The sequence below is a fragment of the Hydra vulgaris genome, chromosome 05, assembly GCF_038396675.1.
Source record: "Hydra vulgaris chromosome 05, alternate assembly HydraT2T_AEP".
Taxonomy (NCBI): domain Eukaryota; kingdom Metazoa; phylum Cnidaria; class Hydrozoa; order Anthoathecata; family Hydridae; genus Hydra; species Hydra vulgaris.
The window spans coordinates 41,902,501-41,919,898 of record NC_088924.1 but is presented as its reverse complement, the minus strand read 5'-3'; the positions used below and the strand labels follow the sequence as shown (position 1 = coordinate 41,919,898).

General features: G+C 26.0%; 1 protein-coding gene across 3 annotated transcripts in view; it reads right to left on the bottom strand.

The window, feature by feature from the left end:
- Positions 1–390: 390 nt before the first annotated feature.
- LOC100197269 (cell cycle control protein 50A) overlaps positions 391–17,398 on the bottom strand; it is a 22,623-nt gene continuing 5,615 nt past the window's right edge. For 2 of the 3 annotated variants that reach the window (XM_065798235.1, XM_065798236.1), the window contains exons 4-8: positions 12,090–12,260; positions 10,289–10,436; positions 9,837–10,181; positions 3,666–3,831; positions 949–1,065 (exon numbers count right to left, since the gene is read on the bottom strand). In XM_065798235.1, coding sequence (XP_065654307.1) covers positions 984–1,065; positions 3,666–3,831; positions 9,837–10,181; positions 10,289–10,436; positions 12,090–12,260 — 912 coding nt within the window. In that variant the 3' untranslated portion in view covers positions 949–983. Of the gene's footprint in view, positions 776–948; positions 1,066–3,665; positions 3,832–9,836; positions 10,182–10,288; positions 10,437–12,089; positions 12,261–17,398 lie in introns of those variants that run through there. The other variant, XM_065798237.1, reaches the window with a different exon arrangement.

Sequence of the window (17,398 nt, the reverse complement as noted above, 5' to 3'; positions counted from 1 at the left end):
ATTCTTTTTGCAATTCTTACCTTTTGCAAGTTGCCCTGTCATGTGTTTAAATATCAGTTTTTAATTGAGAACCGATTAGGCGCATTTTTCTTCAAAATTTTTAAACATTTTTCAGCTTTGACAGTCACACCTTGTGGTAATATTAGTAAGCCAGCAAAATAAATTATATAAAAATGTAGTTAAAATTATATTAAATATAATATAAAAAAATAATATTAAACTATAAAAAAATATTGTCAATAAAATGTATATATATTTGTATAATAATTGAAATAGGAAGTTGTTTTGGGAAGATTATAAAATTTTAAAAGAGATTATAAAATTTTAGAATATATGATGCACCAAATTAAAGACTTTGTAAGGATGTAATCACACTAAAAATAATAAATGTCACAAACCTCTAAATTTATTCTGTGCTACGATGTACATTAATTTATAAAATTATAAATAAAAAATAAAGTGAAATTTCATTACAAATAAAATACAAGCATATACTCAATAGAATATTTTATTAATAACATAAAATAGAAAAAGAAGCGTTTTTAAAATAAAAAAAAAAATGGATTGCATTAACTCATGCTAATAAAAAAAAATCCTTCAAAATATTTTTTAATGTCATTTGAAATTTAAAATTAAAACTAAAAAGAATTAAAAAAAAATAAAAACACAAACATTTATCAAGCCAATGTTTTTATTCATTTCCTGACATTAAAATCATTTTCAAAACCATACTGGCTCATAACTTTGGTCGTCTGGTTATCCACTCGTTGGAGCTCTATATTAAAAAAATTCAACAGTTCAATAGTTACATAAAAAGGTATTTGACCTTTTTTTGATTAACTAAACTCAACAATTCTCTTGAACAAATGTCACACCACAAGTCAAACTCAAGTCTGACCTACTTCTTTCTTAAGTTGCTTTTAAAGTCAAAATCTCAACAAAAAAGTCTGTACTATCTTTCTTAAGTCGCTTTTTATGTCAAACTATATTTCAAATGACCAGCTTGAGTAATCAGTATTAAAAATACTATTCTCAATTCGTAGTTCTAATGCTGTAAACTGAATCCTAAAAATGTTAGAAGGTTTTAGTAGGGTGAGAATATTCTGCTATAAAAATTTCAAGTAATTCTTGAAGTATTTGCTGAAACATCAAGGTTTTGGTTAAATAAGAAAAAAAACTCTCTTTCTAACCACTCATGTGAATATACAGTAATGTTTTTCCTATGACATTTAGTTGCAAGTTGCTTTCAATGTTCTTGTATCTTATAAAAAGTGAGTATTGTACCCCCAAAATGATTCATTAATAATATGAAATCAGTAATAAAGGTAAAAAGATAAGCTAATTTTTATAATAAAAATTAAGATTTTCTAAACAAAAAATTATTTTATTTATTTACAAAAAACAACAAATCATTTTGAAATTTCATTACATTATCTTTATAACAATCTTTCATAAATATGTTTACAATGACATAATTTATGGTAAATAACAACATATAAATATACTAAGGTATTGTATATTTATATATTAATTAAAGAGTTAAATGAGGACTTTTAGATAATCTTATTCTTGTCAGAAAAAAACCCACATAGAAGCCAAAAGTAAACAAAAGATAACACAAGATGGAGAAATTAATAAAAAAATAGCACAACACAAATTTCTCCAAACATCTATCAATTACTAAATAATCATTTAACTTTTATTTGTATGTCATTCAGCTGTCACTTTAAATCAGAATCATAAATTCTATACAAGAAAATATGCACAATAGGGTTGGGAATTTTTTACATTATTTTTTTTTGGAAATCAATTTGCCTATTAATATAAAAAGTATTTTAAGAATAATTTTAACTGATTCAAAAACCCACTGCGCTAACTCTTTATTTTGAAATGCTTAAGTTTTTCAAAAATAATTTGTTGGGACAGATTCAAATTTTTTGTTTCTTTAAAGGAATGACCTTTATAAACTAAATTATTAATTTAAAAAATAAATTCAAAAGTTTACATAGGATTGACAATACCTTACAAACTACATATAAAGATCTATGTAGTTTAGGGTAAAGATATTACTGTAAAATTTTAAATTTTTAGTCATAAACTTTGAAAATTGCATCATGGAAGTAAATATAGATCAAATACTAAATTATTTTATTGCACATAGGCAGATCAAAGTTTATTACAGTACCTCAGAAATTTAGCCTCTGAGTTAGTAAGGTTTCTTTAAAGAAATATTTTAACTATCCTAAGCAACCTTTTGCAATTTTATTTATGTAATCGGTTTCTAAAGGACAATTGTTCCAAATATCACTGTTTCTTTCCAAACACTTAAGACGATTTCTGATTAATGCCAATTTTAAGTTTGTTATATTGTTAATATTTCGTTTGCAAAAGAACCATGACTTGGCCTAGGAATCTACAATAAAATTGCATAAAGATTTAGCATAGATCATCCAGACCTTATTTAAAAATCTGGAAAATTGTTTGGGTAAAATATCCGGAAAAAATCTAAAATATATTTTTCTCTTAATTTTACTTTTAGCTAAATTGTTTCCAATTTGTTTCCAATTTGTTGTTGTTTCAACTGTTTCCAATTTGTTTTCAAACTTTTCTTAGTTTTGTATGAGTGATGAATAAAAAAGAAGTATATTACAAAAATATACACCTAAACTTGTATGTATGGAAAACGTTTTGGATATCTGGAAAAACTAAAAGTTGACAAAAATATTAGGATTTCTGGAAATATCCAGAAAAATATAATCCCTGTTTAGACTTGCTTGAAATGCAAACACTACAACTACGAAAGTGTAAGATCCACATTTCCTCAGAAAAATCAGTATAAGACAGAATCAAGCTTATTACAGATCTGCTAATTGAGTACAGATTTGATAATCATTGCTTTACAAATTATTGAATATCCTTCATTTTCAGCTATTTGTGCTACCATATTAGCAGAATTCTTTGTACATTTTGATGGGATAGTGTCACATGTACTATTGTTTTTTGAAATTTCACTTCTAGAACTGTCTGTATCATCAAATAATTGACTTTTTTTTTAAAGTTCTTTTATTTTTGGTGACAGGTCTTGTGAATAGGTTGTTATAGGCTCTGTTAAAATGCTGCATTGATCTTTACACCCACAGGAAGAATTCTGAATTTCATAAAAGAGTTTGTCTTTAAATTTATCAATTAAATTCCCATACAAACAAAATCTAGGCTTTAAAATATCAGAAAGGCGATCAATTTCTCTAAATAAATTATTCTCTGGTATCTTATATATCTATAGTTTAAATTAAAATATATACTAGTCAAATAATATGAATTATTTAAACAGTTTTTTTTTAAATTTTGACAAAACTTTAAAACCAAATTGTGCAGAGGGTATTTTTTTGAATTTTTTTACTTTATTTTATATTTTCATGAGTTTAGATCATTACTCCACTAATAGCCATAAATTCATCACTTTAAAAATTCCTACTCCTAATGCACAACCATAAAATAACTTAAAACCTGTATACCAAATAAAAAAGAATAAATAAAAAATTGTAAAAAAAGACAATCTACTAAGACAACCTCTAAAAAAAATTTGACTCAAAATTTGTTCAATATTTATTTATGATAAATAAATTCAAAAACACCATTTATGGAAAAACTATAATAAATCTAACCTTGTTCGGTACTTGGTGTGGATGATTAGAAAAATAAACCCAAATATTAAACAAAGTGTACCAACCACAATGTAAACAATACCTAGAAAATTATTTTTTCCACCAGCCCATGATGATTGGCTTATTATAAAGCGTTTTTTACCTCCAAAACTAGAAACTGGGTAATCTAAAATTTTATTAATAAATAATAAAAAAATATCATTAATGCATAAAAAATTTTATCATTTAAAAAAACTATCAAAATTTCTTGCAATATAAAAATTAGATTTGATAGATTAAAAATCCTGAGAACCAGGTATGCAACATTAATTATATATACAAGCTTCACCAAAAATAAGCAAAGGCAAAAACGCCTGTCTTACAGTTTTTTGCATGGTCAATAGGTAATTGCAAGAGCTTGTTAATTACTTCATTAAAACTTTTCAATAAAACACTATTATCAATGATTCAAGATAACATAACAGGCCTTGTTGTGAGATTTCGTGGCATAACACAAAAGCATTGCATATGTAAATGTAACTTAATTCAGCTTACATATTTATATAAACTAAATTGCTCCATTAGCATATTTTAAAGTGTTGCATTATAAATAAATTTTAATTTCTAGCCAGGTTAAAAATCATTTAAACAATAGAAAACAAAAATAAATAACAAAAACGTTTTTCATTTTTTATTTTTTTGCTATTTTTATTTTAATTATTTTATTTAGAATTGAAATAAAATGTTTTTTTTTGCCAAGTTTTTCTAAATTATTTAATCTAGTATTTATTCAAAGCACGCTTTTTGCTATTTATTATTTTAATTTAAATAGCAAAAAAAGATGAATTTTTAAAATCATGCATGCCAACCTAAAATTGACCATCTGGTCAGCACTATTTCGTGCACTGGCATTGAATTTTAAACAGAGAAAATTGTTTGCAGGGGCTATTATAGACCTTTTTTGACAGCGTTGAACAGATTTGGGCAAAATTTGGGTGCCGCCTGAATTCAGACATTAAGGACCTTTTTTATTTTAACTGCAAATATTGTTTTTTTTGAAAAAAAATACCTATATACAGCAATGGTCCTGCAAAATTTCCGTATGGTAGGCGCCGGCAAGGGGATACCACTGTCCAAATTATTTTCCTAGGATAGTGCCTGGCTTAGGTATTGTAAATTTTCTAGTAGAGTAGGTTGCCAATTAAAACAACATTAAAAAAAAAGTTTACTATGACACTGAATTTTGAAAAGGTTACTAAAATTATATTTATAAAAATGTTTATATTTATTACTACAAAGTAATTCAATATCATTGTCAGATGCATGTAAAATTTGGTCGTCTCTCCTGAAGGGTGAAGACCTAAAGCAATTTTATATTGAAATTAAATAAAAATTTGATGAAGCTATGGAACCCTTTCATTTTTTGGCAAATTTGACTGATATTAAATTTCGAGGTATGGCTACCTAAAAACTAGAATTAAAATTATATTATTTCAACTTTAAAAAGTACTGTGTTAAAACAAGTTAACTAAATAAATATTTATCTAGTTAATATAATAAATATTTAGGATTTACATTTCTCATTTATAAAATATAAAACAGGAATATATTTTTAACTTGAAGAAATTTTTAAGGATTGAACAAGCTGCTTTAGAAACTTGGATAAATGTGAGTTTCCACTCATCCATTTTTCTACAGGAATTGGAAAGGAAAGGGAAAAATAATCATGAGTATGTGTAGTTTTTCTTCAGACAAATCAAAACTTATACTACGCATGCTCATGTGAATAATTTTTTCTTTTTCATGTTCCCGTAGAAAAAACAAATAAGTGGAAACTTACCTTAAGAGTATTGACATAATGAATACTATGATTTCAGGATAGTTTACTAGATCACAACTATTTTGCCACAGCACATTTTTAACGATAACTTTATTTCTACCATTTTAAATTGAAGATGGTGGGGGTATATAGCAGATATAAAGCAAAGGTAACATCAAAAATCTTAACCATTACCAGAAGAATTTAAAAAAATTTTTCAATATTTTAATGGTTGTTCTGTAAGCACTAAAGTGTATATTTTACTTATGGTATTGTGTGGAGCAATCTAAGCAGGGCTGGATTTACACCCTTGGGGCCTTAGGCTGAATCAATTTTCAGGGTCTTTAAAAATATTGTTGTTTAACAATCATTACAATCATGAAAGAAAAAAAGCATGGGACCCTTAGCTGCAGCCTAGTTAGCCTTTAAGTAAATCTGGCCCTGATTCTTTGAAATAGGTTAGGAAACAATAAAGCTGAAAAGTTTGTTCGGATATACAGGAAGCAGAACTTAATTGATAAACAAAGAAAAATCTTTTGAAATTAAAAAAAATATAGTTTGTAAACTTTATTGATTTCTATTTTCTTCATAGACAATAAACTAATTTCCGTCAATAATGTTTTCTGCATTTCCCAACCAGCTATTTAAAATGATTAATTAGAAGGATTTCAAACTAATGTGCATGCATATATATATATTTATATTTATATATATATATATGTATATACATATATATATATATATATATATATATATATATATATATATATATATATATATATATATATATATATATATATATATATATATATATATATATATATATATATACAACCCGTAGATGTTGTCCGAAAGTTTTTTCCATATTTTGTTGACAAAAAGTAAAAATTAAAATGCAAGACCGGAATTATTTTTTTTATTAATTGAGAGACTGCCTGCCCCAACCAAACCCTCAGTCGATGTAGCAACACTCCCTTGCGGGTCAGGCTAAAAGATAGTAGATGTAGCAGCACTCCCTTGCGGGTCAGGCTATTTGTCAGTCGATGTAGCAGCACTCCCTTGCGAGTCAGGCTATAAGATAGTCGATGTAGCAACACTCCGCGCATGATTTACAGTAAAAAAAAAATAAATAAAAACATTTTATTAAAAAAATTAAAAATAAAAACATTTAAAAAAATAAAATAAAAATAAAAACATTGTTTATATTGTTAAAAACATTCAGAATGTTTTTAAAACATTCTGGTCAATTAAATTTGCGTTTTTGTGGTTTTTTTAAAAAATGATTTATTTGTAATTAAATTAATGGTTTTTACTTTCGTCCAACACGCAAATGTTGGACGAAAGTCAAAAGTAATTAAAAGTGAAATATGTGTTGGCGTAAGAATCACTTTTTTCCTTCCGCTCTTCCCAAAGACAACAAACTATAGATCTATATATATATATATATATATATATATATATATATATATATATATATATATATATATATATATATATATATATATATATAATTTGCATGCATATATATATATATATATATATATATAAATATATATATATATATGTGTATGTGTATATATATATATGCACACATACATTGTACATACCGTATATAGTTTATATAAGCATATTTACACAACAAGTGGCAACTTAAATGGAAGATTGCAGAAAGGTTATTCCATCTATTAGAGATTTAAGTCACAGTTTCCAATTTGCCTTATTAGTGGAAATGTTCAATGCAATGAAAATATTAAAAATTTATCAAAATAAAAAGAACCAATTGACCTTTAAATTTGTCAGAAATCAGAAATAGTATATTATTGGTTTTTTACAATCTAGAAATGAACACTCCCTCCCCTTGCATGCTTTTGGGTAACCCTCTTATATATACTTAATAAATAATTTATGGATGCTCCCTTACCTAAAAACTCTTTAAATCTAATTTTGGTTTTAATAAAATATATTATTAAAAGAAAGCGTTACTTCATTGTTATAGTTATAAGAATATTTTTCTCATAACTATTATTAACCTCAACAAAATTTAACTTAATTCTGGATTCAGAGGCATTTAACCAAAAAACTCAAACTAAACCAATCAAAGAAATAAGAAAAAAATCTTCATTTCGAAAAAAATTTTTTTCTTTTCTTTTAAATTTTAGATATATATTCATATATACAAATAAAAGCGTTTTTTTTTTAATTGCAAAAAATCTTTTTTGTTTATGAAATACTTTTATAAAAAATGGTAAAACACTTTTATATGTGAATTATTTTATTTAGAATTTAAATAAAATGTTTATTTATCTGTTTTTATTTTAACTATCTTATTTAGAATTTAAATAAAACTTTCATTTTACCAATCTTTATGTAATTATTTTATTAAGAATCTAAATAATTTTGTTTTTTTAATTCTTTTTTAGAATTTAAACAAAACATTTGTTTTGCTGTTTTATTTATTTTTAATAATTTCATCTAGTATTTATTTAAGCATGCTTTTCGCTGTTTTTATTTTAATTTAAATAACAACAAAAGATGAAATTTTTAAATCACGCATGCTACCCTAAAAAAGACTACCCAGTCAGCGCGTTTTTGTATATATATACCCTATAGTGTATATAGATATATATTTGGCACAATGTATATAAAAAAAACAACCCCAAACTCCTAGCCAATGTAGTGGTACTCCCTTTGATTACTTGCTGAGTCTCATATTATGAAAAAAAATGTTCTTCAATTTTTGAGTCTCCAGAGTTTTATAGATTTTAGAAACTTTTATTTGAATTTAAGTTATACAATATTTTATTCAAATTTAAATAAATAATACAAACCATACAAATACAATATAGCATATTACTACAAAATATGAATACAAATACACAACTGACCCTAACTCTGAACTTTATTGATCTAACTATGTGACACACTAAAAAGTTTGTGAAAGGACTACCTTATTAAATAAATTAACTCATAATCATAAATTTTTAAACAGACTTTAAGTAGCAGTTATACCATTAGTATTTAAAAAAGTTATGTGACTATGAAAATAGCCTTTTATGTTCAACAAACAAATTATGGGTTTTGCAAGTTTTATTTCTCATTTTGTTTTTCAGTAATGTTTTTGGCATAAGAAAATAAACAAACTTTTACAAACATTGTAAGTAAGTGCTCTAACAAATTCTTTCTAACTTTACTTGATTCTGGATCATTGCAAACTTGTTTAGTAAGAGAAAGTACAATATAATTTATCTACATTGTTTGTATTTCACAGTTCCCTCAATAAATAATATTTACAAGAATCTGAGCATTATCTTCCGTAACCCTACAACACAGTAAAATAAAAACACACATATGACAATCTCTAAAAAATTTATTCAATAAGATGGTGTAAACTTTTTCTCTCTACATCAGTAAATTCTTGAACTTTATTTACAGATACACTAACGTTTGTTTAAAACTCTGAAATAGTGTTTGAGTCACATTTCAGTGAGTATTACTTAAAGTTATATTGCTGAAGTGTAAAGCAAGCAGATTTTTGCTTAACAATCCATAATACTTTTAATTAAAAAAAGCACAACTGAATTTAAATTTTTGAAAGTGAAGTTAAAAATGTATATATACAACCCTCAGAAATAGGAAAAATGAGGTTGGCAGTAAACTGCCGTATAAATTGGCAATAAATAAAACATTGATTTGAGGTCGGCAATTTTTTGCCACCCTCAAACACTTTTAGGTCGGCATTGCTGAATGCTAACCATAATTCCGAGGGTTATATATATATATATATATATATATATATATATATATATATATATATATATATATATATATATATATATATAATATATATACACACACACACACATACACACACACAGTGTGGGACACAAAATAGTAAAATTTTTTTTTCAAGACCGACTTTGTTTCTTTGGTCACAAATATATGCCCTGTCTTCAGAATGGACCTTAAATATAATTTTTAAGTAATAATCAACTATTTCATTTTGATTGAAGTGAAATCAAAGTATAATAAAAAATTCTTAGTACAGTAATTGCAGATTAAAACAAAAAATCGCAAAAAAAAAAAAAAATCACTTTTTTTTGTCCCACACTCTGTGTGTATATATATATATATATATATATATATATATATATATATATATATATATATATATATATATATATATATATATATGTATGTAAAATACCCTGTTAATATAGTTTTACCTTTTTAATTTGTTTACCTTGTTAATAATATTTTTTTACCTACAGCCTACAGGATTGTTACCTACAGGATTGTTTGAAAAGAAAGATTCAGCTAAACAAGTCACTAATTGAAAAAGATATTAAAATAAATAAACTAAAAAAAATACTTACTATAATTAATAGTAAGTTTATAGTCTCCATAGGGAAGTCCATCTTTAAAACCAGTAACAAGTGGGCTTTCTCGGTCTAATATTCTGTATAACTTACGAAATGTGGGAAATGCTGCAACACGCATCCAAACAATGAAATCTTGATTCAAAAAACCATTATTCGCTGTATCATTGAGATCAAGTTGACTAGCATTTTGAAACCAATATAATGGTTTTTTATACTTGTTTAACTCCTGGACTCCTTGAGACGGATTTTTAAATTTAACGGTTCTATCACTTTTCCATGCAATATTTTTATAAGTCATAGGAACTGTCTTTTGATTATTATATTCAAGCGTAAACTTATCTATAAAAATTTTTTTTTTAATATTTAAAAAGAGGAAACAAATTATTATACAAGAAAACAAAATTAAAACTAGATTCAACAAATAAAAATTACTTTATAAAAAATACCATTAAACATGCTGTTTGCAATGGCGCCACAGGGAGCATAAACTATTCCATTTGAACTACCAAATGGATCACAATTGGAATTGACAGATGAGGATACCTCACCATGTAATTGACTATCATCACGTGAACGAACATAACGTCTGTGATTCTAATTACAAGATTATTTAAAAGTTTTGATTTTATTTATTTATTTAATTAAAAAGGTCTTACCTTAAAATATAAAAACGAGGTCTATGTTTTAAGGTAAGACCTTTGTTTCAAATTTTTTTTTGCCAACCAGATGCGGACCTCTAAAAGATTGAGGTCTATGAGATTGACCTTTAAAAAAGTCAACAAATTATTGTCGATTTCATTTTTCCTAACTCCAAGGGTTGTATTAGGGTCCCTAATATAAATAAAAAATGTTCAAGGGTCTTGAAGCACCCCTAAAAATATTATTAATTCAAAAAACTCAGTGTTAGTTAATTCAAATTCAGTGTTATTTTATTATATAGAATATATTTAGACAAGGTCTAAATGTATTCTATATAATTTTAAAAAATTGCTGTTTTTTTTTTGCACCCTAATATATATATATATATATATATATATATATATATATATATATATATATATATATATATATATATATATATATATATATATATATATATATATACATATATACATACACACACACACACACGCACACACACACTAGATGACCGGTAATATTTCAATAAAATAATTTATTCTAAAAAATTGCTTTAAGAGCATAAAAAATTAACAAGTCCACCTTTTCTAAATACGTTGAGATTATATATAAGAGATTTATAAAAGAGTTTTTTTCTTCTGCTAAACACATATCTTCCACTTAGTTTCAGGTAGTTCCAGGTAGTTTAGTGCGCTGTCATCAGTGTTGTTTCAGGGATTTATGTCTTCACTTAATGTAATAAATTTTGAAATTTTTCAATCAAGTTGTATATATTTATAGGGAAAAAATATATATAGCAAAAAAGACTTCTAATAGTTAAAATAAAACTTCAAAGTTTTTTCATATTATACATATATTATACATGATTGTTCCATATATATCACCTGCCAACTTTACGTAAACTATAGACGTATACACTTATGACGTTCTCCAAAACTGCAGTAAACTATTTTGTCCCGAATCATGTTATGGCTTTTTTTATGCTAAGGATATTTTTATTGTTGTTTGAAATAACCAGGTCAATCAAAAATAAAAATCATACAAACCATGCATCAAACATCAATACCATTTTGTAAACGTCATGGTCATTTTTCAAGCACCATTGCCATTGGTGTTTGAAAAATATTCAAAAATTATTGTTGATAAAGTAAATACCTTTGATTTTATATTTGTTAACATTTAATTTTATTAATTATTATTTACATGTGTAGTAATAAAGCATAGTAAGCCAAAAGTTCGGAGTTCAATACCATGTCCTGGTGGTACCATACTCAACTTATTTGTCCATGTAGCAGCGATCTTGCTTCCTTTTGTTTTTTAAGTTTTAAAATAAAAGAGAGAGTTAATAGAGGGTTGTAAAAAAACTAGAACTATTTTTTAACAGTCTTGTTTTGCAACTTGTTTGTCCATGCAGTCTTTTTTTGCAACTTGTTTGTTTAAGCAGCAGCCTTGTTTTGCAACTTGTTTGTTTATGCAATAGTCTTGCTTTGCAAGGTTTTAAAATTAAAGGCTTGAGGCTGTAAAAGGCTGTTAAAAAACTACAATTTTTTTAAATTTTATATCTATATATATATCTATATATATCTATATATATATCTATATATTTACCTGATAGAAGTTTGAAAGCCCATAGTAAAAGAAAACATCCCCTTTCCAACTTGTGTTTAGGTTTATGGACAATTCACATTTACAGTTGGTGCTTTTACCTTGCTTAAACATAGGTTCAAGGTTAGCCTCACAGTTTTGGCAGTTGGTATACTCAATTATCATTTCCTGTATCTGTAAAAAGAAAAGTACCTGTAAATCATAATTAAAAATAATAATTCTCGAAAGTTAAAAAAAATAACTCTTAAAAACTAAAAAAAATAACTTTCAAAGAAATTTTTATTTAGAAAATGTGAAATTCCATATCAAATTATGTTGAGAAGAGTCATTTTACAACACTAACTGTACATATGAATATAAAAACTTTATTTATATTCAAATGTACAATTTGAATGTATATATGCTATATTTATAACATATAATTTTTTTTTACATTCGGCATTCGCATTCTAAGCAACAGTCCAGTTATATTTAAAGACAAAAATTGACCTTTTTAATTAGATTTTATGCATTTAAATTTATGATTAAATAACTTGATAATTTATTCAAGCGCATTTTATTCCTAAGAGTTTTAGTACATGACATCATTGATTTTTTGCTTGTTTGCGTAAAAGATCAATTATGTAAACAAAAAAAAGTCAATGACATTATGTACTAAAACTCTTAGGAATAAAACGCGCTTGAATTTTCAAGTCTGTGAATTGCGGGCTTATATTAAGCTGATTTTTAGGCCTAAAATAAAATGGAAAAGACGAACTTTAACTAAAATAAAAAAGTTAGTTTTCTTAGTATTCATTTTTTTTTGTTTTGTTTTAATCAAAAAAAAATTAGCCAAACATTTTTTTTATCATTCTCTTTAATATGAACACAACATGTCTCGGAGGTTTGGGATCGCTTTAATATTTTAAATTCAAAGAAAATTAGTGTTCATTATTTTAACAATTTAGTCATTACTAATATATTTTTCTTGTAATAAGACAATGAACATTGATTTGAGTGAATTGAAAAAATTGAAAAGACAACAACAAAATTTTTTTCTAACAATCAAACAAAAAGTTCACTTTCACCTTTTTACTTTTTCAACGTTTATACCTTGTACTTTTATAACTTGCAATATCTTATGTGACATATATTATAATAAAGTCAATTATAATTATCTTAATTTTAAAGAGCATTAATTGGCAATAACAAGGCTCATTATACAAATGATAATTATTCAATATTCTTTTTGCCATAAGTAATTTTTATCTTATCTTTTAAACAAAGATTTGGTTCTCACCTAAAAACAATGATTTTTTACGGTTTTTTGTTTTGATAATTTTATTTAGAACTTATTATGCTCAACTTTTTTTCACTCTGCTAGACTCAGAACGTATTATAAAGAAAGTAAAATAAAAATTCATCTTTTAAACTGTAGAAATTTCTTTTTCTTTTTTCGTTTTTTTTTGTTGTTGTTTTTGTCACTCAAAGCTCACTTAATTGTTTTTAAAATTATTATTGTTTTTTAAAACAAGACTAATGTAATTATACAAATTTAATATTATTTAATTCAATAATAAAGTAAAAGCACTTATAAGTCTTGTTAAAAAGCAGTACACAAAAAGTGTTGAAACAAAATTTGTGCTTTCCGAAATTACAACAATTTTTGTTGCAATTTCCGAAACACGAAAACTGTTATCTCTTGAAATACTTATATTGCATTATGATTATGTTAATGTGACATTTATTTAAAAACCTAATATGGTAACTAACTATTGTAAAAAATGTATTAGCTGCAATTGTAAAAAATGTTTAATTTTGATTAAAATTAAAATATTTTTTGGAAAAAAACACACAAAAAAACAGTCTTTTAAATTAACAAAATCAACAAAAAAATTTTTTTTAAAACATCTAACAAGGCTGCAAGAAACCACTATTAGATTTGGACAACTTAAAAGATTGCAAATGATATGAATCAGGAAAACAAGAAGGGAGCGAATTCCAAAGAACTGATGCTTGAGGAAAAAAACTAGACAAATAAGTCACAGTGAAAGGATGAGACTTAATTGAATGATGAATAACACAAAAATTAAATTTAGTAAATGGCACAAGAGACGTTAGCTCTTTAGAGCAGCGCCTATTACAGTACTTATAGAATATAGAAAGAGAAGCAACATTACAACAACATAATCATAATAGAAAGTTGGCTGCAAGTCCAAGTCCGACTATGTTTATGTGTTTTTGCAACTTGTCTAAAAGAAAAAAGGGCACCATTCAAAGATCCACTCCAGATATGATAACAGTATTCCATGCAAGGACGGATTTGAGATTCATAGATATAAAGCAGAAGATCCTAAGTAAGAAAGTAGCGAGCATGATAAAAAGATGCAACTTTAGCAGATGCTAATTTAGCAATGGATTTGATCTACGGTTCCTAAGAAAGGTCGGAAGTAAGAGATAATCATAGAATAATAAGGGTAGATAACTCATTGTTACAATAGCAATTAGCCAAAAAAATATTGAGTTTTATCTGAGCTAAAGTTCACCAGACACTGAGAGCCCCATGCTGTAGCAGAAGTAAGATCCTTTTCAAGCTCAAATACCCCGTCCAAAGAGTGTTGGCTTCTTATCAAGACAAGAATAAAAGTTAGTATCATCAGTGAACAGTGCCACCTTAGATGTGAGAATTACAGAAAATAGTTACAGAAAATGAAGAAGAGTGCTGTATATGGAGAACAAGTTTTATACCACGATTGGTTAGGAAGGATTCAATAATCTTAAAGATGTTACCTGATACACCATTAGAAGAGAGCTAATGCAAAAGACCAGCATGCGAAACTTTATGAAAAATATATACTTACCAAAAATTTTTATAAAAAAGTAATTTTGTTTACTGGTAAGATAACAAAACAGGTTTTAACTGTGTTAATTAATTAAAACAATATTCATATTGCAATGCTTCATATTATTCATATTGCAAAGCTTCATAGCATATTTCATGTTGAGTTGTACAATGAATTATTATTTGTATACATTTTTTAAATACACAATCAACAAGGCTGCAAGCAAATATTATTTAAGTAAGAAATTAACAGAAAGCAAAGAAGTTGAAAAAACAAGAAAGCAGTTGACAAAAGAAAAACTATAAATTGTATGAGTTAGAAAACTCCAAAGCTCTGATGTTTGCGGGAAAAAAAATCAGATAAATAAAGGATTCTTAAGCATGAAGGAACAGTAATAGTAAAAGAATGCTACTTAGTTTAATTACAAGTAACGCATAATTGAGTTTTGGTTGATGGGACAAGTAATAAAAACTCACTTGAGCAGAAACCATAGTAAATTTTTGTAGAAACACCGAGAAGAACCAGCTCAAACATAAAGTAAATACTCCATGCAAGCACAAATAAAAGATTTATAGAGATAGAAAATAACAAACATCTCTAGCTGATGCATTTTCCAATGGACTTAATATATGGTTATTATGAGAGGTCATTGGTGAAAAATAATCATAGAAAACATAAAAATAGAGGACTCTGTAGAAAATACATGTTTCAGCTAAAAAATAGAAAGAATCAGAATTCATTTAAAAAAATGTAAAAAAAAAACCTATCTGCTGATGTTGCAGAATGAAATAAGAATTTTTTTTTAAATGATAGCCAAGTATCATCTCAGACATCTGTAAACTTGTTGTGTAATTTTGTTAGCCCAGTTACTTCAGAATCTTTTGAAGCATCAAGCACTTCTGGTGTCTTTGGGAGTAGCTACTCTGGTTCAACATGAACCCCATATAAAAAACAAAGGTTAATAGAAAAATATATTTCAAGAACGAGCTCAGACCAGAAAGATGTTTTTGACTTGCAAGTTGCCAAATTTTTTTTGCATGCAATATTCCATTTAATGCTGTAGAAAATAGAGAATTTAAAAATTGTGTTAATTTTTTGAGACCTGGTTATGATCCTCCGAACCGGAAGAAACTTTCAGGAGAGTTACTGGATAAAGTGAACGGTGAGGTAGTTGCATCTATGAAAAGTGAATTTGCAAATAATAGGAATACTATTACACTGATACAAGATGGTTGGAGCAGTGTCAGATATGATCCATTTATTGCTCACAATGTACATAATGGAAAGACCCCATATTTAATCTCCGCTATAGATGCAGGAAGTGAAAAAAAAACTTCAGAATATTGTTTTCAATTAGCCATTCAAGCAATAAAACACATCAAGAGGGTTTATGAGCAAGATATAAGTATAATAATACTGTATATAGTATTTATGTATATAGTATTTAATTTAATTTAAATTAACTAAAAATATAAGAATAATTCTCTACTTCCAACAGGTATTTGCTATTTGTACAGATAATTAAAAAAAAATTAAAAAGATAAAAGAAGTTCTTAAAGTGGAATATCTGTTGTTACTTACATATGGATGCTCAGCTCATTACTTAAATTTAGTTGAGAAGCATGTGACTCCAAATTTTCGGGCACATTTAATTGAAGTTAACAAATACTTCCGAAACCATCACCAACCACATGTGAGTAAATATTGTTTATAATATATTATTTTAATTTTACAGTTTAATTTTTTTGTACTTTTTTATTAAGTGAATTATGATAATATATATCAACTAATTAAACTAGTTCTTAATTTCAGGGATGGCTTTTGGATGATAGGAATGGATTTATGCCGCAACTTCCTAATGATAAACGATGGAACTCTCAAGTAGACTGTTTAAAAACTTATATTAAAAATTATAACCGTTACCTTGATATTATAGAGAAGCATGAAGGTGATATTAAACATGATATCAAGAAAATTATAGATAATGCTGGAAATTTTAGAGAAGCTAAAAATCTTCTAATTCAATTTTTTACATATCTAACTTTAGATAAAGTAGATATGTAAAAAAAAATTGTTATTCATTAAAATATTTTAAACTATGGTTTCAATATACTGTTAAAATATTTGCAAAGATATTTAAAAAAAGAAGTTATATTTATAGCTACAAAGTGACTCAACATCATTGTCAGATGCATGTGAAATTTGGTTATCTCTCCTGAAGGATGAAGACCTGAAGCCATATAATATGGAAATTAAGTAAAAATTTGATGAAACAATGGAACCTTTTAATTTTTTGGCAAATTTGACTGATATTAAATACCAAGGTATGGCAACCAAATCTAACCCAAAAATTTAAAGAACAAATTAAATCTACATTACTTACATAAGACATTAGTTGATTCTAGACTACAGACACAATTTATGACATAATATCCATATATTTACATTTCTCATTTTTAATATATAAAGCAGGAATACAATATTCTTTAA